Source organism: Salpingoeca rosetta, assembly GCF_000188695.1.
Source record: "Salpingoeca rosetta unplaced genomic scaffold supercont1.5, whole genome shotgun sequence".
Lineage (NCBI taxonomy): Eukaryota > Choanoflagellata > Craspedida > Salpingoecidae > Salpingoeca > Salpingoeca rosetta.
Window position 1 is genome coordinate 833,669 of NW_004754929.1, and position 24,666 is coordinate 858,334.

At 55.4% G+C, this 24,666-nt stretch overlaps 8 protein-coding genes across 8 annotated transcripts in view; 4 read left to right on the forward strand and 4 right to left on the reverse strand.

The window, feature by feature from the left end:
• Window positions 1-129: 129 nt before the first annotated feature.
• PTSG_02241 (uncharacterized protein) lies at window positions 130-2,274 on the forward strand. Its single transcript, XM_004996669.1, has 7 exons — window positions 130-190; window positions 476-573; window positions 699-759; window positions 1,045-1,095; window positions 1,272-1,322; window positions 1,510-1,603; window positions 1,790-2,274. The coding sequence occupies exons 1-7, from the start codon at window positions 188-190 to the stop codon at window positions 1,858-1,860; spliced, it is 429 nt and encodes a 142-aa protein (XP_004996726.1). The 5' UTR covers window positions 130-187; the 3' UTR covers window positions 1,861-2,274.
• A 28-nt stretch (window positions 2,275-2,302) lies between these two features.
• On the reverse strand, window positions 2,303-4,819 carry PTSG_02242 (uncharacterized protein). The gene is made up of 7 exons (XM_004996670.1): window positions 4,776-4,819; window positions 4,465-4,554; window positions 4,033-4,221; window positions 3,579-3,702; window positions 3,277-3,363; window positions 2,960-3,054; window positions 2,303-2,720 (listed from the first exon to the last, which is right to left on the reverse strand). The coding sequence occupies exons 1-7, from the start codon at window positions 4,776-4,778 to the stop codon at window positions 2,673-2,675; spliced, it is 636 nt and encodes a 211-aa protein (XP_004996727.1). The 5' UTR covers window positions 4,779-4,819; the 3' UTR covers window positions 2,303-2,672.
• Window positions 4,820-4,910: 91 nt separating this feature from the next.
• On the forward strand, window positions 4,911-14,322 carry PTSG_02243 (uncharacterized protein). The gene is made up of 23 exons (XM_004996671.1): window positions 4,911-5,119; window positions 5,300-6,081; window positions 6,436-6,539; window positions 6,754-6,809; window positions 6,950-7,006; window positions 7,313-7,505; window positions 7,699-7,790; window positions 8,043-8,085; window positions 8,325-8,449; window positions 8,708-8,799; window positions 8,963-9,092; window positions 9,333-9,596; window positions 9,975-10,144; window positions 10,476-10,579; window positions 10,830-10,912; window positions 11,104-11,243; window positions 11,683-11,862; window positions 12,503-12,596; window positions 12,827-12,871; window positions 13,070-13,142; window positions 13,298-13,413; window positions 13,594-13,645; window positions 13,878-14,322. The coding sequence occupies exons 2-23, from the start codon at window positions 5,525-5,527 to the stop codon at window positions 13,976-13,978; spliced, it is 2,871 nt and encodes a 956-aa protein (XP_004996728.1). The 5' UTR covers window positions 4,911-5,119; window positions 5,300-5,524; the 3' UTR covers window positions 13,979-14,322.
• Window positions 14,169-16,005, reverse strand: PTSG_02244 (uncharacterized protein). Its single transcript, XM_004996672.1, has 5 exons — window positions 15,855-16,005; window positions 15,400-15,624; window positions 15,164-15,260; window positions 14,654-14,767; window positions 14,169-14,455 (listed from the first exon to the last, which is right to left on the reverse strand). Exons 1-5 carry the CDS (start codon window positions 15,950-15,952, stop codon window positions 14,354-14,356), a joined length of 636 nt encoding a protein of 211 aa, XP_004996729.1. The 5' UTR covers window positions 15,953-16,005; the 3' UTR covers window positions 14,169-14,353.
• Window positions 16,006-16,025: 20 nt separating this feature from the next.
• Window positions 16,026-17,722, forward strand: PTSG_02245 (uncharacterized protein). The gene is made up of 3 exons (XM_004996673.1): window positions 16,026-16,254; window positions 16,436-16,873; window positions 17,103-17,722. The coding sequence occupies exons 1-3, from the start codon at window positions 16,060-16,062 to the stop codon at window positions 17,460-17,462; spliced, it is 993 nt and encodes a 330-aa protein (XP_004996730.1). The 5' UTR covers window positions 16,026-16,059; the 3' UTR covers window positions 17,463-17,722.
• Window positions 17,672-23,096, reverse strand: PTSG_02246 (uncharacterized protein). The gene is made up of 13 exons (XM_004996674.1): window positions 22,840-23,096; window positions 22,375-22,526; window positions 22,079-22,219; window positions 21,802-21,895; window positions 21,443-21,624; window positions 21,060-21,208; window positions 20,318-20,798; window positions 20,034-20,141; window positions 19,449-19,702; window positions 18,882-19,113; window positions 18,575-18,658; window positions 18,251-18,335; window positions 17,672-17,917 (listed from the first exon to the last, which is right to left on the reverse strand). Exons 1-13 carry the CDS (start codon window positions 22,961-22,963, stop codon window positions 17,841-17,843), a joined length of 2,163 nt encoding a protein of 720 aa, XP_004996731.1. The 5' UTR covers window positions 22,964-23,096; the 3' UTR covers window positions 17,672-17,840.
• A 65-nt stretch (window positions 23,097-23,161) lies between these two features.
• PTSG_02247 (uncharacterized protein) lies at window positions 23,162-23,993 on the forward strand (the record flags this gene model as incomplete). The annotated part of the gene is made up of 4 exons (XM_004996675.1): window positions 23,162-23,166; window positions 23,377-23,445; window positions 23,559-23,679; window positions 23,943-23,993. 4 exons carry the CDS (start codon window positions 23,162-23,164, stop codon window positions 23,991-23,993), a joined length of 246 nt encoding a protein of 81 aa, XP_004996732.1.
• A 334-nt stretch (window positions 23,994-24,327) lies between these two features.
• The window catches only part of PTSG_02248 (tRNA 2'-O-ribose methyltransferase), a gene marked incomplete at its 3' end in the record, with an annotated part of 3,013 nt that continues 2,674 nt past the window's right edge, over window positions 24,328-24,666 (reverse strand). The window contains exon 6 of the mRNA XM_004996676.1: window positions 24,328-24,504. Within this exon, the coding sequence (XP_004996733.1) occupies window positions 24,328-24,504 (177 nt within the window). The remainder of the gene's footprint in view (window positions 24,505-24,666) is intronic.

Here is a 24,666-nt window from a genome sequence, read left to right on the forward strand (position 1 = left end):
GTTGGATTGATGTGCATGAATGCTCAAGGCAAAAGACACAACATCAACGGCGGGAGGTGGGGAAAAGAGAAAGGGGTGTGTGTTCAGGAGAAGGCAAATTTGACTTTATGGCTGTTGGTCAATTTTGACTTTTTGCATTTGATCGACAAACAACGGAAGGAACACAAGAAGCAAGCAAGCAAGCAAGATGGTGTGGTTGTGTGGCGACGGGTTGCTGTTTGGTGTCGTGCATGGAGGAATTAGACACGCGGATGCATGCGTGCGCGCAGCGAGAGAAACCGGGGAAAGAGAGAGAGAGAGAGAGAGAGAGAGAGAGAGAGAGAGAGAGAGAGAGAGAGAGAGAGATACACACGCGAACACAGCTTTGATCAATCAAGAGATGGGTCGATTGTGGGTGTTTGCTTCTCATGTGTTGTTGTCGCTTTCTTTCTTTCTTTCTTTCTTTCTTTCTTTCTTTCTTGCTGTGACAAAACAGAGCCGCCACTTTCCCACCATCCGCCCTGAAGGCGATGCGCCGCTGAACACACAACCCACCTCCGGGCCCTTTGGATGCCACGACACCCTTCGCAAAGGGTGCGTTTGTGTGTACTTGTGAGTGTGAATAAGTGTGTACTTGTGAGTGTGGACAACGTACGTCCTTGTATGAACTCCTTATGTCTGACGTGCGTGCTTGACATGGCACGCTTTGTTTGTTGCAGGCCGACTTCTGCACGGGCCGAGGTCGCCCCCAAGCATCCTGTCGAAGTGGCACAGGCAAAGGTGAGAGAGCTTGGGGCTGTTAATGGTGTCGAGCGTTGCCGCCAGGCTCGCGCGCGGCAGGCTCGCGCTTCCCTGCCACCGCGCGCGAGCGTGTGTTTGACAAACACGTTACGTTCGCATGTCCCTGCTCCTTGCTTTGCGTTTGTTTCGTCGCAACACCAACGCTCTCCCTAGCCGCCTTTTCGCCTTGACACCCACACTCTCACCACTCACCACCACTCACCATCGCCACCCACCGACTCACCACCATCACGCGCCTGTTTTGGTTTGTTGGGTTTGGTACAGCACGAAGCACACCATGAGAAGCTGAAGATGAGCATCATGGGCGCCATCCAGGTACACCATCACACCAAGGCGTCCGTCGCCACAGGCACACACTGTGGCTGGAGTGCGATTCCCACCGCTGCACGCACACACATGCACATGCACGGTACAGCCATGCTTACAACTGTCATCCGTCGCTTGTCATCTCATCAATGTCACGCATGTATCTGCTGTGTTTTGTTTCCCAGGGCCCTGCTGCGCCGCAGCTCGTGAAACTGGAGCGGGCCATCTATGCACAGGTTTGTCACACCCCGGGGGTCAAGTGCACACGAAGAGAGGAAACATCACCACCACCACAAACGGCGTTGCGGCACTTTGTGCATGTCTCAAACCACACCTGCTCACGAGCTTGTTCACTGTGCCCAACACGTGCACGTGTGCATGTGCGTGTGCGTGTGTGTGGTTGATGTGCTTGTGCAACTGCAGAACCAGCGCCTGCCGTCGCTGCACAGCTCACACCTCGCCCTCGACGTCTCCACGGGCCGCCTGGGCGTCATGGACTTTGACGACTTCCTCAACGGTGTGACGGCGTGTCTTGTGTGTGTAGACCGTGTGGTTGTTGTAACTGTGTGTTTGGCGCAACTGCATGTCTGTTTAGACAACCTTGCTTTTGCTGGTGTCAACGGTATGTTGGTGAATCAATGCCAAGCGAGCCCATCATCTCACACCACCCTCCCACCACGATGACGCCGTGTTGTGTGGCCAGACCCGCGCGATTCCGAGAAGATGGTGGATGTGCACACGGCGGTGGAGGCCTCGCCCGCCTTCAAGCGCTGAGCAACAGCAACAGCAGCAGCAGCAACAACAACACTCGCGCGCGCGCGCACACTCACACACATACACGCATGCACATGCATTCATGTACACGTGAGCTGATGCATGGTGTGCGAAGCAGTTGTTGTGCTTGTGGATGATGTTTGTGTCCGGTGTTAAGGGTGAAGGGTGACACCCTGTCGTGTTTGGGTGTCGTGCCTTGCATTGGTTTGACGGCTGGTGAAGATCGTGTGTGTTCATGTCGTTACGATGCTGCTGTGCTGTGCGCACAAGCGAGTACCTTCCATGTATGTGTGCGTGTGTATGTGGATGACGTGGTGTGTTTGCGGGTTGTAGGAGCACGCCACCCGTTGTCTTGTTCACTCCCTGTCGTACTGGTCCATCTTCACAATAACAAACAACAAACAAACAGAACAACAAGAAGAAGAGTCAGTCATTCGTCACACACGAGGGATGCGCGGGATTGCGCGGTTTTATACGTTCACAATTGCGCGAATCAGCGGGTGTAATGTAACATGGAACGACAACACAGAGGGGGGAAATGGAGAGGGTGTGTATGCATATGCAGTTGTGTGTGCATGTGCATATGAGTGTTATGTGCATGTGGGTGCGTATGAGTCTGCTATGTGTTGTGGAAGATGAAAGAGTGCAAAAATAAGCAAACAGTGAACGCTGGAAAGGGCACAAAAGCTGGTATGTAGTTTGTGCCTGATCCGCGTGGCTGTGTGTGTGTGTGTGTGTGTGTGTGTGTGTGTGTGTGTGGGAGGGGGATCAAGATGGAATGTAGAGCTGTTGGTTTGGTTTGCTGCTGTCGTTCACTTGAACGGCTTGAACTCCACCCCATCCGGGGGCTTCACCTCCACCTGCAACGGCCAGCACAGCGGGAAGGGGGGGGGGAAGTAGAATGCGATGCACCAACCGTGAGCAGGCTCGAAGAAGTGGGATGGAGGAGAGAGTGGGAGAGGGGCGGGGGCGAGACAAGCACACACACACATACACACAGACACAGACACAGACAGAGACAGACAGACAGACAGACAGACAGAGACAGAGACAGACACAGACAGAGACAGACACACGCACAGGACAAGCATGTACGGACCTTTGACTGTTTGACCTCGTCCCAGTTTGTGCTGAGGACGGTGCCGTTGCTCTCCACAAACGATTTCATCATCGCCCGCTTCACCTCATCGCTTCCTACACACGTGGCACGATGAAATGGGGATGGGCGTGTGAGGAGATGAGGTCTGGCGGCGAAGGTGATCAAGGGCAAGTGAAGCAGCGGGCGTAGCACCCTGAGGCTATGTGCGCCAACACACACAACACCAACACACAACACAACAGCAACACAAAACACAACAGCAACACAAAACACAACACACAACACACAACACCAACACCCATTGAGCGGCAGCGGACCGTCGCCGTAGATTTGCTGGAAGAGCTTCTGCATTGCGGCCTCGCCCTCCGGCTTCTCGGTCTTCTCCTCCTCCTCAACTTCCCGCCCTGAATAGCATCATCGCCGCAGCGGTGGCACCAGTCGCAGAGGACAATAGGCCCACGTGTTGGAAGGCATTGAGGTGAGTGGCTGCCGTCAGTGCGAATTGTACATCACACAAGCACACTTTCACAGGCAGGCAGGCAGGCAGGCAGGCAGACAGACAGACACAGACACACGCAGACACACAGACACAGACACACAGACACACAGACACACACACCGAGGCGGTCCCAGTCTGCGGTTGTGCGCGGCTTTCGAGCGGGCTTTGGGGCCTGCTCTACGCTCTTTGGCTTGACAAAGTCGGACCAGTGCATGCGTGTCTTCTTCTTCAGCTTCATCTCCACCTGAGAAGCGGCAACAAGCGGCCGGCACACCACGGCGTTGAGCAGGTGTTTTCGTTGCGGTTGAAGGCAACCGTCATGACAGACGCACATGTACATACTTACTTGCACGCACACAAACGCACATGCACATACTTGCTCGCACACAAACGCACATGCACATACTTGCTCACCCACACCCACACACCCACACCCACACCCACACCCACCCACGCACTCACCCACACACCCACCCACTCCCCACACCCACACCCACACACACACCCACACACACACACACACACACACACACACACACACACATGCACCCACCCACACATATCCGTGGCTCACCTTGACTGGCACAACGCGCAAGGTGTACGAGTCGGGTTCCACGTCTGAGAAGAGGTCTTCATCAAAGAGGGCCTCTGTGCCGTCCGGCAGCTTGGCACGGAGCGTGAGGTGTGTCGACGTCAGTGTCACCTGCACATCCTCTGGCTTCAGCTTCTTCAGCACAAAGGAGACCACCACCTCCGTGTTTGACTATCACACACAAAGCACAACAAACACGACGTGCGCACAGCACAAGCGCGGAAAAAATGAAAACAAGGCCAGCGAATGGATCACGGCGACCACAGCCAAGGTCAGCGGACGCAGCCAAGAGCGACCATGGCCAAGAGCGAGCGCAGCCAAGGGTGAAGGCATGTCCTGTTCGACGACCAGCGTTGAGCAACCCACAGCCAAGCACAAAAAATGCACATCAAACCCCCTGAGCAACCGTCGTACCTGGTAGTAGTTGTACCGAACTGGCGCTGGCGCTGCAGCGCTGTCGGTGACAGGTGTCGTGGTGGTGGTGGCAGGTTTGGGTGTGTCAGCCTGCAAGACAAACAAACAGACACACAAACGGAAACGAAGGCGGACACGTCACCAAGCAGCAAGCTGCGGCTAGATAGAAAGAAAACCAAGCAATGAAAAAAGCCACCAAGGTTAAGCCAACAATGCATGCAGCACAGTCAAGTGTTGACACACACAGCTGCCAACCACCGCCACTCAGACGACCGGTCCCTGCCGTATGGAACCAGCTCAAGCACCATTACCATTGCCGTGCGGCGGTGTGCGATGTTGTTGTGTTGCTCTGCGACACCACAAAAATGGCTGGATGTGATTGTAGAGGATTGTTGTAAATCTTTGCCGAATAAGCCGGAATCTTGTTCGCCCAAAAAACCCAGCCAGCCAGAACGAGCCAGCCACACACACCCACAAACAAGCAACAACCACAAACACAACGCCAGGTGTCTGGTCCTTTCCGCAACCAAGCAGGCATCTTCCCGCCTCTCGGAATCGTGTCCTTGGCGTCATCTCCGCTGCCGGCCATCTGTCTGGTGGGTTGTGTTGTGTTGTGTGAAGTCTCGCAGCCCCCAAAGCAGCCCTTGAAGACGAGGTAAACGTGCGTGCGCGTGCGTGTTGGGGGTGTTGAAAGAGGACTCGAACAACCCTGGACAGAAAGCAGGAGGAGCCAAGGCCTGCACCCAAGCCCAAACTCTCACACACACACACACACACACACACACACACACACACACACACACACACACACACACACACACACACACACGTGAAGCTGCCAATTGGAGCTTAGTTACGTTCTGACAACGGCCAGCTGCTGTGTTGCTGGCAAGTTTCCGCGACCAAAAGGCCAAGGCCAACCAACCAGCCACCGGCAATCCAGAGCAGCAGCCCATCCGATCTACACATCCACCCACCCACCAGCGCGACATCAGCCGAACACTCACGCAAGGGACTAATCCAGGGAGGGGCAGCCTCGCCAACGTGAATAGAGTGAGCCATGAGCTCTCCCCAACGGGCACCGCCCTCCCCGCTGCAGGACGGCGAGCACATGCCGTACCGGCGCGGGCAAGACATCAGCGAATCAGAGCTGGAGGACCAGAACCCCAACATCAGCCTGCCCGTGGACTTTGAGCACTTTTTGCATGTGGGTGCGCAGAACCTGGGCGACGTGAATGTGCTCTGCCGCGATCAGCAGAAGGCGTTTGAGGAGGTGGTGGCCAGGCGCACGCGCCGCCTCCCACAGCCGCCACAGTCGCCAATGATCGACGACAAGCGCACCAACAAACCCACGCCCCGGATGCCGGCAACGGCGCCCGCAACGCCGCGCGCCATGTCGCGGCAGTCCTCATCATCGTCGCAGCAGAGCGGCCGCAGTGCCCCGCGCACGCCGTCCAGCCGCCTCCTCCGCACCATCCTGCGCAGCGACACCCCATCAAAGCGGCGCGGCAAAGAGGACACGCGACAGCACGTGCAGGAGGCCATTGAGAGCATTGAGCAGGGCCGTCTGCAGCGGCTGAGCGAGCTCCTCGAATCAGACAGTGTCGACGCCAACGCGTGCGTACCCTTCGATCCTTGCGTGTGTGTGTGTGTGTGTGTGGCTGGCTGTGCGTGTGCACGTGCATGTGCATGTTGGTGGGCGCACCTGTGTGTGAACATTGGCTGAGCTTGTTGTGGTGGGTTCTGTGTGCTTGCCTTGTGTTACGCCAGCATTCGTGCTTCTCCACATGCAGCACCCCTTCCTCCTGGCACGTCCCACTTCCATGCCTTTACGCCCAATGTCGTCCTTGCTCACTCTCACTCACACTCACACTCACACTCACACTCGCACTCACACTCTCACTCACCCTCACCCTCTCACTCACATTCTCACTCACACTCTCTGTCCCCCCTCACATGTGGGAACACCAGGTGCGATGCTGACGGCCACACGCTGCTTGACCTTGCGGTCATGCTCAACCAGATTGGCTGCGTCAAGCTGCTGCAGCTGTACGGCGGTGTCGAAACAGAAGCATGTGCGTTGCTGCCACAGTCACATTGCGTGTCTGCGCTTTGGTTGCTTGTTCGTTCACATGCGTGGTTGCGAGGACGGTGATGCTGCCTTTTTGGGTGTGCGTGTGTGTATGTGTGCATATGTGTGTATGTGTGTGTGTTGCCAGGTGTGAGGTGTTCCCTCGTCACAGCAATTGGACTTGAGCTCACGTGCATGTGATGGTGCTGTGGTGGCAGATGTGGATCCAAAAGTGCGGGAGCGCCGCTTGGAGGTGCTGCTGCGTGCAAAGCAGGTCAGGCATGATTTTTTTGGGGGAGGGGGAGGGGGAGGGTACACACACACACACGCGACGACCGCTGGCTGGCGCTCACTTGTGTTCTCTCTCTCTCTCTCTTTCCTTCTCTTGGTGTGGTCGATGTTTGCACTGGGCAGATTGCGCTGGGGAAAATCCTGGACGACATCAAGGCCGGCGCAAGAAATCTGTACCAGGTGCACAACAGCCCAGTCTTGGAGGCGGATTGTGACAGGAGAGGAGATGGGTGGCAAATCCTCATCATGTTTGCACAGCACGGTGTATTGCTCCCGTCTTGATCATGTTTGCACAGCACGGTGTATTGCTCCGTCTTGATCATGTTTGCACAGCACGGTGTATTGTTCCGTCTTGATGACTGCCGCCTTCTCTTTCTTTATCATCACGCTAACACGTGTTCACGCACACACACACTCACTCACTCACCTCACTCACACACACATACACACACGTACACACACGCTCACTCACCTCGCCCTCTTCAGGAGCACGAGGAGAGTCGGGTCATCTGCGAGCGGTCTGTGTCGCTGTATCGCAAGTGGCACAAGGTATACCGCAGTGCCGGCAAGCCCGCCGCACCACGCAACGTGCGCCTCTCTACCAGTGCTCCTGACGCAATCACTGTCCACATTTCCGACGTCCTTGACCATGGCGGCGCAGTCGTCACCCGATACAAAGGTGCCGGTGGTGCTGGTGTTGCTGGTGGTGTTGGAGGAACAGAGGACAGGAAGAGCGTGCAGGTGGCAGGTTGGAGAGTTGGTGTACTCAACGAACGTTTGGTGCCCCAGCTTCGTGTGAATGTGCGTGCACGTGCAAGCACACCACCACCTCACCTTGATGTGACTGCCATCGTGTGTTTTGCTTTTATTAGTGCTGTGGAGCAACTCCCCCTCCTTTGAGGACGCGGAACACATCTTCATTCCAGCCGTTGTCTCCGATTTCACACTCACACAACTCCCACAGGTGCGAGCGCGTTGGTCTTGTGTACGTGTGTGAATGTGCGTGTGTGTATATGTGTGTGGGTGCGTGCGTGTGCGTGCGTGTGTGTGTGTGTGTGTGTGTGTGTGTGTGTGTGTGTGTGTGTGTGTGTGTGTGTGTGTGTGTGTGTGTGTGTGCGAGCGTGCATGGGTGAGCGCGCCACTCTGTCAATGTGTGCGCTTCCACCTGACAGCTGACGACCCTTGTTGCGGTGGGCGCATTCCTTTGATTGTGCAGGGCAAACCGTGCTTTGTGCGCGTCGCCAGCTGTAACATGACCGGTAATTGCCGTGGTCACCCGCTCGTGCACGTGCGCGAATGTGAATGTGTTGATGTGATTGTGCTGCTGCAAATGCTTCCACCCTGTAGTGTTTTGTGTGTGTGTGTGTGTGTGTGTGTTTGTTCCTCAGCATCACCACCTTACCATATTCATCGACTGCTCCCGTCCTTACCCCTATCCCTCACCCAACACCCCCCTCCCCTCTGCTTGCTCACGTGCACGGTGCGTGTGTGCCGACAGGGGTGGGCCCTGCTGTGCAGTCGACGCCGCCGTTCCTGGTGCCGTCGTCGTGGCGAGAGGTCGACAATACGCCCTCACGCATCGAGCCGCTGCACAGGGAGCTTGCAAGCATCGAGGAGCAATTGGTGCGTGGATGTGCGTGGATGTCGTTGTTGGCGTTGATTGTTGGAAAGGAACAAAAGCAACGCGGTGTGGTGCTCACAGTGCTTGTGCTGCATGGCTTGTGTGCCTTTGTGCGGCATTGTGTACGCTCCCTTGTGTGTGATTATACTGTGTGCTTCCTGCTGCGTCCCCTCACCTCACCTCACCTCACCTCACCTCACCTCACCTCACCTCAACTTGGGCCCCGCCCCATGCTGAACGGCTGTCGCAACACATGCCAGGCTGGCGAGGGCCTTCTCTTGGACACGCTGCCGCTGCCAAAGAAGAACCAGAAGTTTGGCCATTCACTCAAGTTGACAAAACCAACAAAGCGGTGCGCGTGCGTGTGTGTATGTGTGCGGATTTCTGTGCGCATGTTTTGTCGTGCAATGACTCTTCTCTCTTTGTCATGTCCAAGCTGTTCAATGCCACTTCACTCTTTCCTCATCTACATGTGCTGATGCGCTTCCATGTGCATCTCGCCTTGCTCTTCACAGCGGGCTGTATTTTGCTGCGTGTGTGTTTGACCGCAACGACCGCAATTCGGTGCTGGCGCACGGGTCCACTCTCCCGTGTGTCCTCGTTGACGAGCACATTGGCACACAGGACGTCGCAGCCATCGTGCAGGTTTGACAAACGTTCACGAGAGCGCGCTTTCGTGCATGGGTATACGTGTGTGTGTATGTGTATGTGTGTGTGCGCGTGTGTATACGTACGTGTGTATGGGTGTGCGTGCATGTGCGTTTGCGTGTACATATGTACATGTGTATGTTTGTATCGAAGTGCCATTTTCAGTCCTCACAAGTGCTTCTTCCACACCACACTACACCACCCATCTCTCCCCTCCCCCCTCTCTCTGTGCTGCAGTTCCTGCAGATGCTGTCGTTCTCGTGGCGCTTCTCGCGCTTCATGTCGCTCCTCAGCGGGGACGTGCACTCGCTCCACACCCGCCGCCGCGCCGCCGAGGCCGTGGCCGCCATCCAGCACGCGGTCGGTGCCGTCAATCTCGGTGTTGTGTACTTCCAGCCGCTCGTGGAGGAGTGTGGCGCCACCACCATCGTCGCATGCAGCGGTGTCGCCCGCGCTGATGTCAAGACAAACCTCACGTGGACCTCGTCATCCGCGCTCAAGGTCAGTTTGCTTGGTTTTTTTTTTGTGTGTGTGTCTACATGTATGTTTGTGTGTATGTGTGTTTGTTTTGTGCGTGCGTGTGTGTGCGCGTGTTCTTGTTTGTGTCCTTGTTTGTATGTGCTGCGTTTGTGTGAATGTGTGCATGTGTGAAATTTGCCCAGAACATGCTTGTTGTGCGGGTTATTCTGCTTTGAGTGTGCACGTGCTTAATTGACGTCCCCTATCCCGACATTCCGGCATCTCACTCGCGCATGTGTCAACCGCACATCCCACCTGCTGTCGACGCCCTCTTCCACGACCACAACAACGACCACGACGACGACGACGACCACCACCACAATCACCACCACCACCACCACGACCAACTGCACTTCACAGGACAACAGCAACCTGCTTGGTGCCCTGTCGTCCATGGTTGAGTATGGCCGCGGGTGTCTGGATCCACTGCAGCCCGGCCTCTACCTTGCATCTGTGTTTCCCCACAGCACCGTCAACGGCCTGCGCATCTCCACGCGCAAGAGCAGTCCAAACCTTCCCCCGTGCCACAGGTTCGCTCACTGCACACGTGTGCGTGCGTGTGTGATGTGTGTGTGTGTGTGCGTGCGTGTGTGTGTGTGCGTGTGTGTGTGTGATGTGTGTGTATGTGTGTGTGTGTGTGTGTGTGTGTGTGTGTGTGTGTGTGTGTGTGTGTGGAAAGGCGCGGCTTACCGCCTTGTTATGCCGATCTTTGTGTTCTCGCCGTCGCGCGTGTTCATCCTCTCCCCCACCCCACCCCCATCTGTCCACGTTCGCGCCATTTTCACGAACACGGCCCTGCTTTCTCTGCTGCAATTCAAACGCCTTTCCCACGTCCTGCACACTCTGTGCTTGCCCCTGCAGGCTGCGTGCACACAACCACGTCTCCAAGGACGAGTGGACGTTTTTGCGAAAGGCGGAGACCAACGGCACCACAACACATGATCGCTCGGGCACAGCAACACACGGTGGGCTGTGTCCTGCATTGTTCTATGCTGTTGCATTGTCATTGTGTGGTGTTGTTGCGTTGTCTCTGGGTTACACTGTCGTTTGTGTTGTTGTTGTGCTGTCCTTCTGTTATTGGCCCGGTGTGTTTTGTGGTGTGCCCACCACCTGACACCTAATGAATATATGCGTCAGCGCTCACCTGTGCACCTGTGCACCTGTGCGCCTGTGCGCCTGTGCACCTGTGCATCTGTCCGTCCTGCCAACGCTCAGGGAGCGAGCTTGCCCAGCGCATTCTGGAGACCGGACCAAAGCTCCTGCAGGAGTCGAGGGTGGACGAGACATCCGCTCTCAAGGTGAGACGGCGGCGATGAAACCACCCACTCTTGGCTGGCGGTGTTGGTCGTCGTGATGGGGGTGGAAGCGAGATGAGAAGGGTAAACTCATGGAGCGGTTGTTCCCTCATACACATGCAAAAGACACACGGCCATTCGCACTCACACACATCGTACCCATGTCCACCCATTCGCCGCTTGCTCGCATGCAGTATCGGCTGTACACGCCCGAAGTGATTGAGTTGAACGCGTCGACATCGCTGCTGGTAGTCGTGCCGGACGAGGACTACTCACTAGACACAAAGGCGGTGGCCGTCGCCGAATCAAGACAGCACATCACCCTCGCAGCAAAGTACGGGACAGAGCTGGTATTGGCGCTGTCTGTTTGTGGAGAGGGGTAGGGTTGGGGCTGTGTGTCTGTGATTGTAAGTGTGTTTGCGAGTGTGCAAGATCGCGTGTGACTTGCTTGGAAGCGTGCAGACGCAGCCCTTCTACCACCACCACCACAACAACAACAACTTCAACAACAACTTCAACAACAACTTCAACAACAACTTCAACAACAACAACAACAACAACTTCAACAACAACAACAACTTCAACAACAACTTAAACAACAACTTAAACAACAACTTCAACAACAACAACTTCAACAACAACTTCAACAACAACTTCAACAACAACAACAACTTAAACAACAACTTCAACAACAACAACAACAACAACAACAACAAACGGTATGTGTCATCTGATCACTTTCTCACCACCACCACCATCACACTGACCCCCAGGTCGCTTGAGCTGCTGATGTGGCAGCGGTTCCAGCCCGTGCTGACTCAGCAGTATGCGCGGCTGTGGCTCTCCGCCAGCAGCCAGGTGATTGCTTTGCAGTTTGCGCTGCGAAAGGCGTTGGGCCCGCAAGCGAAAGAGATTGACGGCATCCTCTCCGTCGCACAACGCGCCCTCGAGCGGTACAGCTCCTGCCCACTTGTTGTTGCTGGCGTGTGTCGCGTGTCATGTGTTCGTGTGTGTGTGTGTGTCGTTGTGTGTGGTTTACACCGTGTGTATTGATTGTGCTGTGTATGTGTGTATGTGTTGTGTATGTGTGTGGTGTACACCGTGTTGTGTTGTGTGTATGTGTGTGTGTGTGTGGTGTACACCGTGTTGTGTTGTGTATGTGTGTGTGTGTGGTGTACACCGTGTTGTGTTGTGTATGTGTGTGTGTGTGTGGTGTACACCGTGTGTATTGATTTGTGCTGTGTATGTGTGTATGTGTTGTGTATGTGTGTGGTGTACACCGTGTTGTGTTGTGTGTATGTGTGTGTGTGTGTGGTGTACACCGTGTGTATTGATTGTGCTGTGTATGTGTGTATGTGTTGTGTATGTGTGTGGTGTACACCGTGTTGTGTTGTGTGTATGTGTGTGTGTGTGTGGTGTACACCGTGTTGTGTTGTGTATGTGTGTGTGTGTGTGGTGTACACCGTGTGTTGCACGACACGGGCGTGCCAGCTCGCCTGTCGTCCTGACATTATCCCCTCCACCGCCCGAACTCCACCGCTAATTGCGCTTATATTGCATTGTTGCAACTGAAACACGTGCACGTGCGTCCAGACTGGACAATGCCTGGCACAAGGCGCGCTTCTTCTCCGATGTCGTCCGCTGGTGCAAGGACTCCGCAAAGACGCAGTCATTCGTCACGCTCGGGGTGAGTGAGTGTGTGTTTGCATGTATGTGTGTGTGTATGTGTGTGTATGTGTGTGTGTGTATGTGTGTGTACGCATGTGCCATGAATAATGCGTAGGCTGTGCTGTGCGTTCGTCGTTGGTTCGGTTCGTGAGGGATGCTGTGATGCAATTTCCGCTCCTGTGCAACTAATCAACACTCCTCGCCCCCTCCTCCCCCTGCCCTGCCGCTGTCGCGTGGATTTCCGCGCAGGATTTGAAGAAGCGGGTGCGGGTGCGACCAGAAGCACCAGAACGAGTACGTGGCACGTGCGTGTGCGTGTGTGTGCAATTGATTGAAACAACAACAACGACAGCTACAGCTGTGGCTGCGCCTTGTTGACTTGGTCACCTCACGTGCGTGTTTGACACTTCCATGTGCGTGTGTGCGTGTGTGCGTGTGTGCTTGTGTGCGCGTGTGCGTGTGTGCGTGTGCTTGTGTGTTAATATTTGACAGCGGCCATCCACGACGGAGAAGAAATCGAAGAGAAACAGCTCTCTCCGCCTCGCCACAGACACTCAGGGCAAAGGTGCGTTCATTTGCGTGCATACATGCATCTGCGACGTGTGCGTGCATGTGTGGCTGGTGCCTGCGCCTGCAGTCGTTTGCACTGCATTGTCGTATGCTCGATCTCACAACTACGGTTCCCCTCCCCCTCCTGCAACATCGCACATGTGTGCACAGGCCTGTTGACGGTCTTTGCGCAGTCGCGAGACGATGAGACTGCCCTTGTTCGCCACAAGGTGTACGTCCCCCACACCACCGCCGCCTCCCGCGTCACCAAGACCCTCATCGAGGAGGTGTGTGTGTATGGACGTGTGCGTGCATGTGTGTGTATACGTGTGTGTGTGTGTATACGTGTGTGTGTGTACGTGTGTGTGCGTGTGTGTGTGCGTGTTTGCCACATGCTTTTTTGCCCCGCACGTCTCATCATAGCTTATCTTGATTGCTCCATCGCTGATGTTGGTCGCGGTGTGCAGATGCAGCTTCCAGCAGACAACAGCGATGCATACGCTCTGTTCCTTGTCTCAGGTGTGTGATTGCGTGTGATTGTGTGTGATTGCACGAGCGCAAGACGTGATCACTCTCCGCTGACACACACACACACACACACACACACACACACACACACACACACAGAGAGAGAGAGAGAGAAGTGAAACGTACCCTGTCAAACACAACACCCTCACTCACAAGCGCATACGCAAATCCTCACCCACAAACGCATGCCCATGTTCACACACCCCCTCCCTCAAACCTGCAGCGAGTGGCGAGAAGAAGCGTGTGCCAGACGGGTGCCGGCCACTGCTGATGCAGAGCCAGTGGGAAGACGAAGACTCGAAACTCGTCCTCATCACACGCTGATCCCATTTCATGTCCTTCCCCGGCTTGCCCATGCACATCTGCATGTACTCGTGTGCAATGCTGTGCACATTTCTCTGCATGCCTTGTTCAGTTTGAATCCCCTCTTCTTACCTTTCCCCTCTTCTGTCTGCCTTGCTGTGCCGCATTTTTTTGACCAGCGTACTTGCTTGCCCCTGACGCAATACTTGTTCATCATATTGTTCCTTTTACTTGCGTTACAGACTATTTGAAGCTTTGTTCCCCCGTTTTCACGTGCATGCACATGCCAGTATGTGCGTTGCTGGCGTGTCCCTGCTGGCTGTTTTCATAGAAATACAGTAGTTGCCAAACGACGAACGTTCGCCAACACCATCACATCACGCCGCCACTCGGCCATCACGATTCAAGGAGGAAGTCATAGTCACGCTTCACGGGCAGGGTGACCCGCAGCTGCTGCTTGTCTGCAATCCACTGCGCCTTGCCGTTCTTGTCATCAACCTGCGCGAGAGAGATTGGAGGTGGAGCGGGACGGGAGGTGGAGGTGTCACACGCAGAGACAACACTGTGGTGAGACAACACTGTGGTGATGAGGTGAATGAACGTGGTTGTTATGGGTGGTGGTCTGCATGCAAGGTGATTGAGCGTGTAGTGTGTCAGAAACATAACCATCGGCACAGTGCGTGCAAGGCAACGTACGGGGTGTGGCAGCGTGAGGTTGAGGCGGTGTGTTGGCGTCAGCACGTTCATGGACTCCCGCTTCACTTGCAAGTCAACGTGCTTGACGTCGTGGGCCGGCAGCTCCACCACCACCTGCACGTGTGGAACAGCGCACGGGGGAAAGCGGGGGGGGGGGGGAGTGTGAGTGAGTATGTGGAGGATGAGGGAGGTGTTGCGACTGCGAGGAGAGGAGGCGGAGCCATGTGCAGCATAAACGTGGAGGTGGCAGTGGCACCGACATGACGTGCAGGGACTTGTGCAGAGCAACAGCATGGAGATGCAAACTGCTTACGATTGGACCACCCATAGACACACATACGCACAGACACACATATGCACAGACACGCGGACACAGATACACAGCCGCACACAGACACACACAGACACACAGACAAGCACACACGCACACAAGCACACATACGCACAGACACACGGACGCACGGACACAGATACACAGCCACTCTCAGACGCACAGACAAACACACGCACCACAATCTCGTTACAGCTGTGACTAGAAGGGTTACGGCCACTCATTCCGAGATACATGTCCTCTGGTGTAACTGCCTGTTTAAAGTGCAAAGTGTACCTGTGACAGTGCACGCCCATGAGCGAAGGAAAAGGTAGCAACACTGTGTCCATCGCAGCGCTGATGATGGCGGGAATGGGAAAAGACAGGCAAGGGGGTTCTCAACAATGCCCAACAGGCAGCAACGTGTGATGCATACTTTGGCTCTGGTCTGTCGTCATCGTCAATGGTTGCGTGATTTTCCGACTCGACCTCGTCCTCTGTCCAGATGTCCTTTGAGTTTGCCAGCTTTTCTTGCTGCGCCTGGCGAATCTGTTTGTCCTTGGCTGACTTGCGTGTCACCATCGCAGGCTGTGCTTCAGTGCCATTGCCCGTGCTGCTCGATGCAATGCCTCCCGGTGTTGCAAAGGCGGGTCCCGCAGAGCTGAAGGGACAGCGCAGGCAAAAGCCTCAGTGTGAGATGACTGCTTCGTTGGCTGCGGGCAATAAAGCACAAACAAGGAACTATTTGCTTCCACACAGACACAGACAGACACAGACACACACACACAGCCTAACAGACACACACACACACAGACACACACACACACACACACACGCACACACAGACACACACATACAGACACACACACATACAGAGACGCACACACATACTACTTGTTGTTGTCAGCAGTATCCTCTTCATTTTCCTGAGGCGTTGCCAGCAAGTCCTTGAGTGCCGACAGCGTCAGCGACGTGGAGAAGTCTCCCATTGTCGTGGATGTGTTGCTGGATGGTGTTTGTTTGTCGTCGTTGCCAGCCGCGCGATGATTTATGGAAAATTTCCACAAATCTTCCCAACTTCGAGTGCGGAAGGAGGATGGCTGTTGTGTTTGGGCGCTGCGTGCGGATGTTGGTGTTGTTGTCAGTGGTGGTGCTCTTGGTGCTGGCAGTAGGGGTTGATGTGTGTGATGGAGCGTGGATTGAACCGACGATTCTGGGGCCTGACGACCGCATCGCATACATTCGACCACGCAAAACTGGGTCAACTTCCCTTGTCTCCTTCTTCAGACAGGTCAGTGTTGCTGTGCTTCTGCTGCTGTGTTATGTGCGTTGTGTGTTGTTGCTGTGTATATGTGGGTGCAGGAGCGGTGTGAACTGCGCCTTTTCGCTGCGTTGGTGTGTGGTGGTTCAGCTGTGATTGACCTGACTCGACTCACCGCTCCACATTCTTGCACATGACACTCATTTGTCAGGCTGGATGGTGTGAGAACCACTGTGTGCCGGGGCTTGGGGTGTGCGCGGAGTGCTTGTACACGTGGGACTGCTCGCGATGCCCGGAGCTCATGACGACGTACAAGCAATGCGGGGAGTGCAGCCACTTGATGCTTCCACTCTTGCGCTCCAGGTTCTCCAACGTGCAGCGTGCGCTCATCGACAGGAAAGGGTATGGCAACGGGCGCATGTACACGGTGATGCTCTTGCGTGACCCCGTGGACCGTCTGCTGTCCTTCTTCTTCTTCGTGCGGGCAGCCTGTCCCTACCGTGGCTCGGAGGAGCTGGCGCAGGAGGCCCAAAAGAAGCTCATTCCTCTCCCTTGGCTGATTAACTCCCCTGAAGACCTGCAAGCTGCCATATGCGACGGTGACTTTGAGACGTTTCTCAAGCTCACGCCGGTCCACAACGAAATGGCGGTATGTGTGTGTGTGCGTGCGTGTGTGTGTGTGTGAGTGTGTGTGTGTGCGTGTGTGTGTGCGTTTTGTGGATGTGTGTACGCAGGCGTGTGTGCGTATGAGACAATGTAGCATTTCAAACACATCCATCGTCCAAAGCACAACAACCGCCTTGCCACCCCCTGCTTTTGCTTCCCCCCTGCTGCTCAACCCATGCCGCACCAAACCCCTCGCCAAATTTCGCGCACAGGATCTGCTTGTAGGCATCTCGTACTTCGATCCGAACATCACGTCGCAGCAGTGCGACAATGCGCTGATGCGTCTGGAGGAGATGGCTGTTGTGCTCTTGAACGAGGAGATGGAGGATGGTCTGCACATGCTCAAGGCCACGCTGATCCGCCCACCAGAGGCCCCGCCCCCGCCGCGCGTGCCGGAGAGCCAGCTGTTCCAGCAACACGTGCGCGCGTCGCGGTCAGATCCGCTGCGCGACGCCATTCGCGCCAACGCCACGCTGGTGCACATGCTCAAGCAGTACAACCACTGCGACGAGCGGTTGTATGCGCGGGCGGTACAGATCTTCCACGAGGCGAAGCAGCGCCTGTTGGGCTAGAGCAAGGCCAGTAGAGACTGCAATCACCAGGACAGGGACGACGATACTTGCACGTGCGCATGTTTGCTTGTGTGTGTGTGTGTGTGTTTGTGTGAGGTTGTGCGTGTGCGTGTGTTTGCATGTTTGTGCGTGTGTGGGTGTTTGTGCGTGTTTGTGCGTGTTTGGGTGTGAGGTTGTGCGTGTGTTTGTGTGTGTTTGTGCGCGCGTGATGTTGCTGCACTTGTATTGGTTTGTTGCTTGCAGCGCGTACAGAGTCACGCATGACGTTGATTGTTACTTTTATCTACGCGTACCACGCAGTATGTTACACAGCGCGGGGGAGCTCCCAACCCAACAAACAGTATGCAACGTGCTTGTGCATTGAGAGCGAGCACCACATCATGTGCGGCACACAAACACGACCGACGGCTGGTGCAGGTACTGCTGCGCACGCTGAAGACAGTCCGTCGCCAACGCTGAAGGGAGGGGGATAGAGTGCGTGCGTGCGTGTTTGTGTGTGTGTGCATGCGTGCGTGCGTGCGTGCGTGCGTGTGTGTGTGTGAAAGAGTGAGTGCGTTTGTGTGTACATGTGCCAACGAACGAGGAGTTACAAGTGGTGATGAGAAACGCAGGACTACCAGATCAAACACATCATCTTGCAAATGAACACCAGCAGGCTGCAAGCGGGCAAACTCAATGACTTTCAGCTCCTTGCACACACACACACACACAAAAGCACACACACACACATACACACACACACACACACACACACACACAAGCACACAGAGCAAGGTGCGGACACAAACCTGATGTCTCTGCAGCGCCGCTGAACTTTGGCGAAGACACGCAGTACGGATTGGTGCAGGTCTCACTGCCACAGCCAATGGTCGCCTGGCGCGCACACGCATGTCGGAGTGGATGCCATGGCCGCAGTGGAACACACACACACACACACACACACACACACACACACACACACACACACACACACACACACACACACACAGACACACACACACACACACACGCACACGTGGCCGGTGCTGTGAGACGCACACAACACAGGAGATAGAGAGGCGGGGCAAGCGAGCAGGGAAGGACACACGCACACACACGCACACACAACACACCATATTGTAGTATGCCTTCACGAGGATGCGAATAAACTCCTTCTTGTCAGCATGGTCCACGGACATGCCAGAGAGTTCGCTCAGCTGTGATGATGAGGTGTGCGAGTGTTAACGTGTGCGCGCGTGTGTGTGTGCGTGAGTTGTGTGATGTGTGTGTGTGACTTGCGTGTGTGACGTGTGTGTTTACGTAGGGCTGTGCTGTGTGTTGTGTTGGGAAAGAGCAAGCTGCAGGCGCCGCCACGCGCCGTATTGACCGGCAGTCACACCAGCCACCGTCCCCCTCCCCTTCATTCATGTTCAAACGTACGCGATTGCGACATTGCCTGCAGACGCCAAGTTCGCTTGTCGTTTCGTTCGTGCAGCCGTCATTTGCACACACACGCGCCTCGACCCCACTCGCCACCGGTGCCTGCTGCTGCTGCTGCTGGTGGTGGTGCGTCGTGGCGTTGTGTCGTGTCACCATGTCCTGCTGCAGTTCGTGCTCTGTTGAAAATCCGGGAACGGATGGAATTTCCGGTACGCGGTCTTCAAATCCGGCTCTGGTGGCGCAGAAACACAACAGTGGAGCGGTGGTGTGGGTGAGGCAGAGCAGGTGGTGTGGGCGAGGCAGAGCAGGTGGTGTGGGTGAGGTGGAACGAGTTGTTGCGCGCACACAGGGCGGCAGGTGCACACAAACAGAAGTGCCGCCCGAATGCAGCCCGAATGCAAAATAATGCAAATGAATGCAAATAAACACACACACGCACATACATGCACAAACCACATACATACACACATCCACACACACGCACAAAAACAACACAAACACGAACACGAACACACACACACACACACACATACACGGACGGGCACACAATGCAAGGCAGCTTCCAACCTGCTCCAGGCCTGTGCGCGCATGCGAGCGAGTTGCTGGGGATCCGTGATTGGCTTTGCAACGTATGTCGTTCTGCTCGCGGTGGGCGCTGCTGCTGTCGTTGCGGTTGCGGGTGCATGGGATTGTGCCGTGACATCACCGGTGCCTGCTGTGTCGTGCTGGTTGGCGTGGAGGGCCTGATGCATCTCCATGTCCTTCAGGCGCACGCGTGCACCGCAGACAGCGCACGTCTCAGTCCGGCTGCCGCACTCGCTCTGCGTGACAGTCGTGGCCATGTTCACGAGAGTGTGAGAGTCATTCGAGTGAAGGGAAAGGGCAAAGAGGGCAAAAAAGCGAGTGACACATCGAAACACAGCCACAGCCACAGCCACAGCCACAGCCACAGACGAAAGAACACACACAGCCACAGCCACAGCCACAGACGAAAGAACACACACACACACAGACACACACACACACACACACACACACACGGATACACGCAGACACACACAGACACACGCACACACACACACACACACGGACACACGCACACACACACACACAGGCACACACAGATACACACAGACGGGCAGGCAGCGGGACCTCGTGTTGGGTGAGGCCGGCGAGGCGGTCGCGGGGATCTGATGGGGCACGGCCCGCACGCATGGTGTTGAAGCAGAAGCGGCACGTCACCACGCGCAGCGGACACGTCTGGTGGCGGCAGTGGGTTGGGGTGGGTTGGGGGAGGAGGTGGAAGCAATGTGCAGCCAGTGGGCTTGTGGCAAGAAAGCTGTACGCGAAAGGGGCAAATACAAACACACCCACATGCACACACCAGCACGTACACATACACATTCGCATACACACAAACACACATGTGTTGATACCTTGGCCTTGTGCTCTTGCATCTCCAGCAGCGGTAGGGAGGCACCACAATCGCAGTGCAGGGTGGTGGAGTGGAACAAGTCAATGTGCTTTGCCTTTGCGTGCTCGCTGTCGCAGACGAACGGTCGCCCAGCCTGCTCACACGCATCGCAGTGGAAGTGCTCGCCCATTGCTGTTCGACGCACGGCACGCCCACACCGCTCGCACACGACGTTGTGGCGCCGGCAAAATGCGACGTGGCGTGCAAACGACATGGCAGGGACGTCGTGCCCGCAGTTATCGCAGCGCTGCGTCGCCTGTGCATTCAAATCGCAAGTGCCATCCACTACCATGGACTGCTGCTGCTGTTGCTGTTGCTGTTGTTGTTGTTGTGTGGTCTGGCCTTCTTGCTCGTCTTGCTCTTCCTCTTCCTCAGGCTCAAGTGACGCTGCCCGTAGCTTCACCTGCGTCTTATCGCACCCGTACGCGCGAACGGCAACAAACCTGTCCAAGCGAGTGTGTTTGTGAGTGTGCGTGCTGAGTGTGCGTGCTGAGTGTGCGTGCTGAGTTTTCGTGCATGTGTGTGTGTGTGCGTGCGTGCGTGCGTGCGTGCGTGCGTGCGTGCGTGTGTGTGCATGTGTGTGTATGTGTATGTGTGTGTGTGTGCCTGCTCTTGGGTTTTGTGAATCTCTTTGTGCCAGTGCACTAACTGCTTCGTGTCACGGACAGCGAACGAAAGGACAACAGCGAGCAACACTCACTCACCATGTCGTTTCTTTCGGATCGTTGACGGTGATGGTTCCGCGACGGTCATAGTCGTCCTCTGTACATGTGTGCGTGAAGAGATTGCGCGTTGGCGACTCCGTGTGTGACGCCGGAGAAATGTACATCTCAACATCGCCGCGGCTCGGCGCCTGTATCGTGGCGGCGGTGGTGGTGATGAGGAACATTAGAGGTTGTGCTGTGTGAGGGAGTGTGGAAATGTGTGCGTGTGTGCGTGTGTGTTTGTGTGCATGTGCGTGCTTTTGTGTTGGTGCATGTGTATTTGTGCATGTGTGTGCGTATGCATGGGTGTGGTTGTGAATATGTGGGTGTATTCTTCGTGTGATCGCTGTGCAGCGATTGCGAGTCAGGGGCTGCATATGTACCTCATAGGAAACCTGAAAAGGGGTGCACTGGGGCAAGGACAGCTTGAGGGTGGTGTAGGACTTTGATGTTGCATCAGCGGCGGCCCCAGAAGTGCTGTCCAGCAACAGGACGTTTCCACCACCACCACTGGCTACCACGTCCCGCTTCTCCGTCACCATGCCGGTCAAGTCCACCTCCAGGTCTGCACACAGACACACATGCATGCAACCGCAAGTGAGGTGGGTTTGTATGAATCGAAAGCAAAAGACACAGATACACACAGACGCAGACAAACAGACAAACAGACAGACAAACACACAAACAGACAGACAGACAGGCAGACAGACACAGACACAGACAGGCACACACAGGCACTCACCTGCGTCGATGAGAGAGCACTGGCGCTCCGGCAAGAGCTCGAGGACCTCCAATTTGTATGCGATGCCGAGATGGTCCACGCGGATGGTGGACCCCTGTAGGGAACGGCATCAGTGGTAAATGTGCGTGCCGCGGTGTGAGCCGGCATGTGGCTGCATGGTGCTGCGCGGCTTGGCGACGTACTAAGGGGTCAAGGGACGTTGTGCGCGCGCACTCTCACCACACACGCACACACACGCACACACTCTCACCGCACACGCACACAAGTAGTGATCTACCTCTGTGAGGGTGCGGTAGTTGCCTTCCAGTGCCCTCTCCAGGACGGCCTTGTGGTTCTGCAGCTTGAAGAACGCTTCGTCAAGCACGCGAAAGCGGCAAAACTCTGCCGTGGGCAGCTCGTCCACAAGCTCAAGCCAGATCTGCACAGATGTGGGTGTTCAATTGAGTGGGCGAAGGAGCTGGGTGTTTTGGCTTGCGTTGGTGTTGTGTTTGTGTTGGGAATAGCGAATGGAAGGGTTACATATAGTGCAGCACGTGGCCAATGTGCGCAGACAACATCTCGTCTGGGCCTGACCTTTGAGCCGGGGCTGAGCTTGAGTTGTTGCAAGAGCCAGCCGGGAACGATGGCTGTGTTCTCTGGGGCATTGAAGCTATGCACACTGCATGCGACCTTGTCCTCCGCCTTGGAAATCTTGCGGACAGCTGCTCGAAGCAGCAGAGGTTTCCCTACAAGTGCGTGCGTGTTTGTGGGAGGGGAACGAGCGTGCACACAAGTGTGTGGGAACGCTGAGGTGAACCAAAATCATTCAATGGCAATGCACGATTATCCACACGCACACAAGTACACACAGACACACGTACACACACAGACACACGCACACACGCATGTACACACACACGCACACATGCACGTACGCACGTACACACGCATGTACACACACACACGTACACACGCACGCACGCACGCACGCACGTAAACACACACGTACACACGTACACACGCACGTACACGTACGCACACACGCACGCAATCTCTTACCGAGCTCCATACGGTCGTGCAGCTCATGCAATGCAGATGATGGGAGCACAATGCGGTCGCTGGGTGCCACAGCGAGTGCTTCGCCGTCTCCTTCCTCCACCGTCAGCCACGCCGTCCATGCCATGACGTGATGTGAGGTTGTCGTCGTGTATGTTGTGGTGGGTATGTTTTGTGGTTGTCTTCTTGCTTCTTGCTTGCTTGCTTGAGTTTGCTCGCCTTTCAGTTGTGTGTGTCAGCAAACACTGAATCCAGTCGGGACCACAAAGTGACTGAATTCAGTTTACATGTTTGTTGCGCGTCTTGACACACACAAGCAGCAGAGATGAGGTGCGTGGTGTGCTGCGCGGTGTTGCAGCGTGTTGACGGACGGATATGCGTGTTCCTTGGGCTGGCCGGCTCCAATGCGTTGGCGTCGTTGCCTGGCCATGGTCGGTCTTGGCCTTGTCGATGTGGTTCTTCGTCCTCGTAGCTGTACCCTCACCGCGTCCCTTGATTTTTTTATTTATTTTGTTGCGTGGGTTCTCAACGCAACACCAGGTCACAGGCGCTGTCATTGTATCGTCGCATGCTGCGCGAAGCGCAGGGGTTTGTCTCCTACAACGTCAGGTGGGTTTGTGTGTTGTGTCGCTTGTGGGAGGGTACTTTTCTGTGTGAGTGTGTGTTCGTTTCTGTGCTGCGGTGAAGTGAGGCTTACTGTGTTTTGTTTTGCGTGGTGATAGGTCATATGCAGTCCGGCGAGTCCGTGAAGGCTTCAGACAAGCAAAGGGCGAGGCAGACCCAGCCGTGCTGGAGAACATGTTTTCCAAGGCAAAGGAAGATCTGGAGATGTTGAAGCGACAGGTCCGCCCTTGGTTCCATCTCGTGTGCATTCTGCATTCCGCAGTTCGTATGCATTGATGTGCGCGTGTGCGTGCCTGTGTGTGTGTGTGTGTGTGTGTGTGTGTGTGTGTGTGTGTGTGTGTGTGTGTGTGTGTGTGTGTTTGTTGGCGATGGCTGCTGACAACTCGTTCAGCCCCCCGCCTCTATCCTTTGCGGCCGTTTTCCTTCCTGTACTGCTTGCTTGCTCACACACAACTTCCTACCCCCATGTCTTTGTTTTGCAGAGGGTGGTGTACCAGTTGTACGCGCACCCAAGTGGTAGCATGCTCGGCTGAGCGTCCTGGGAATTTGTCAACTGCAGTTGCCTTGGTCAACCTGCGTAGCATCGAACCACCAACACACACACACACACACACACACACACACACACACACACACACACACACACACACTTCTCTCTCTCTCTCTCTCTCTCTCTCTCTCTCTGTGCGTGTGCATTTTCATCGACAATGCCCGTCTGGGCTGTGTGAGTGTTGCGAGCCGTTTCGTGTCGCTCTGTTCCGCACGTTTGTCGGCTGCTCGTCCGTCGCGAGCACCACAGTAGTAAAGTCTTAACCACCGTCTCGTTTACTGAAGAAACACACACACACGCACACACAGAGTGCGAGGTTACAGACTGACAACGTTCAGCTCCTCTTGAACAGCTTCAACATCATCAGCCTCATCTTGTTGTTGCTGCTGTTGCTGCTGTGCTGATGACGACGATGAGGATGGCTGTGACGGCGCGTGTGCAGGAACCACGACATCTGTCTCTCCAAGCGCCGTTGTCCTCTTCATCTCGCATGCCTGGGGCAGGCGGAGTACACAACAAGGCAAGCACGGTGATAGGAGTGTGCAGTTGTTTGTTGCAAAGCAAGCGAAAGTCAGTGCGAGAAGCGTTGAAGGCACTGCAATACACGAGCAAGCAGCAGCGACAACAACAGCAACAAGAACATCATCACCACAACC

Excerpts from the sequence above, each read along its gene's own strand:
- PTSG_02241 (XM_004996669.1), top strand. Across the intron at positions 574-698 it reads CACGACACCCTTCGCAAAGG|GCCGACTTCTGCACGGGCCG; the intron begins GTGCGTTTGTGT and ends TGTTTGTTGCAG. Across the intron at positions 1,096-1,271 it reads GCATCATGGGCGCCATCCAG|GGCCCTGCTGCGCCGCAGCT; the intron begins GTACACCATCAC and ends TTTGTTTCCCAG.
- PTSG_02242 (XM_004996670.1), bottom strand. Across the intron at positions 3,055-3,276 it reads CCAGCAAATCTACGGCGACG|GAAGCGATGAGGTGAAGCGG; the intron begins GTCCGCTGCCGC and ends CCACGTGTGTAG. Across the intron at positions 2,721-2,959 it reads ACGAGGTCAAACAGTCAAAG|GTGGAGGTGAAGCCCCCGGA; the intron begins GTCCGTACATGC and ends TGGCCGTTGCAG.
- PTSG_02243 (XM_004996671.1), top strand. The coding sequence starts at position 5,525 with ATGAGCTCTCCCCAACGGGCACCGCCCTCCCCGCTGCAGGACGGCGAG. Across the intron at positions 6,810-6,949 it reads TGCTGCTGCGTGCAAAGCAG|ATTGCGCTGGGGAAAATCCT; the intron begins GTCAGGCATGAT and ends TGCACTGGGCAG. Across the intron at positions 9,093-9,332 it reads ACGTCGCAGCCATCGTGCAG|TTCCTGCAGATGCTGTCGTT; the intron begins GTTTGACAAACG and ends TCTGTGCTGCAG.
- PTSG_02244 (XM_004996672.1), bottom strand. The coding sequence starts at position 15,952 with ATGGGAGACTTCTCCACGTCGCTGACGCTGTCGGCACTCAAGGACTTG. Across the intron at positions 15,261-15,399 it reads GACGACAGACCAGAGCCAAA|GTACACTTTGCACTTTAAAC; the intron begins GTATGCATCACA and ends GCACTGTCACAG. Across the intron at positions 14,768-15,163 it reads ACAGCTGTAACGAGATTGTG|GTGGTGGTGGAGCTGCCGGC; the intron begins GTGCGTGTGTTT and ends CCACACGTGCAG.
- PTSG_02245 (XM_004996673.1), top strand. The coding sequence starts at position 16,060 with ATGGCTGTTGTGTTTGGGCGCTGCGTGCGGATGTTGGTGTTGTTGTCA. Across the intron at positions 16,255-16,435 it reads TTGTCTCCTTCTTCAGACAG|GCTGGATGGTGTGAGAACCA; the intron begins GTCAGTGTTGCT and ends CTCATTTGTCAG. Across the intron at positions 16,874-17,102 it reads CGGTCCACAACGAAATGGCG|GATCTGCTTGTAGGCATCTC; the intron begins GTATGTGTGTGT and ends TTTCGCGCACAG.
- PTSG_02246 (XM_004996674.1), bottom strand. The coding sequence starts at position 22,963 with ATGGCATGGACGGCGTGGCTGACGGTGGAGGAAGGAGACGGCGAAGCA. Across the intron at positions 22,220-22,374 it reads AGCTCAGCCCCGGCTCAAAG|ATCTGGCTTGAGCTTGTGGA; the intron begins GTCAGGCCCAGA and ends ACATCTGTGCAG. Across the intron at positions 17,918-18,250 it reads CGGCGCTGCAGAGACATCAG|CGTTGGCGACGGACTGTCTT; the intron begins GTTTGTGTCCGC and ends CCCTCCCTTCAG.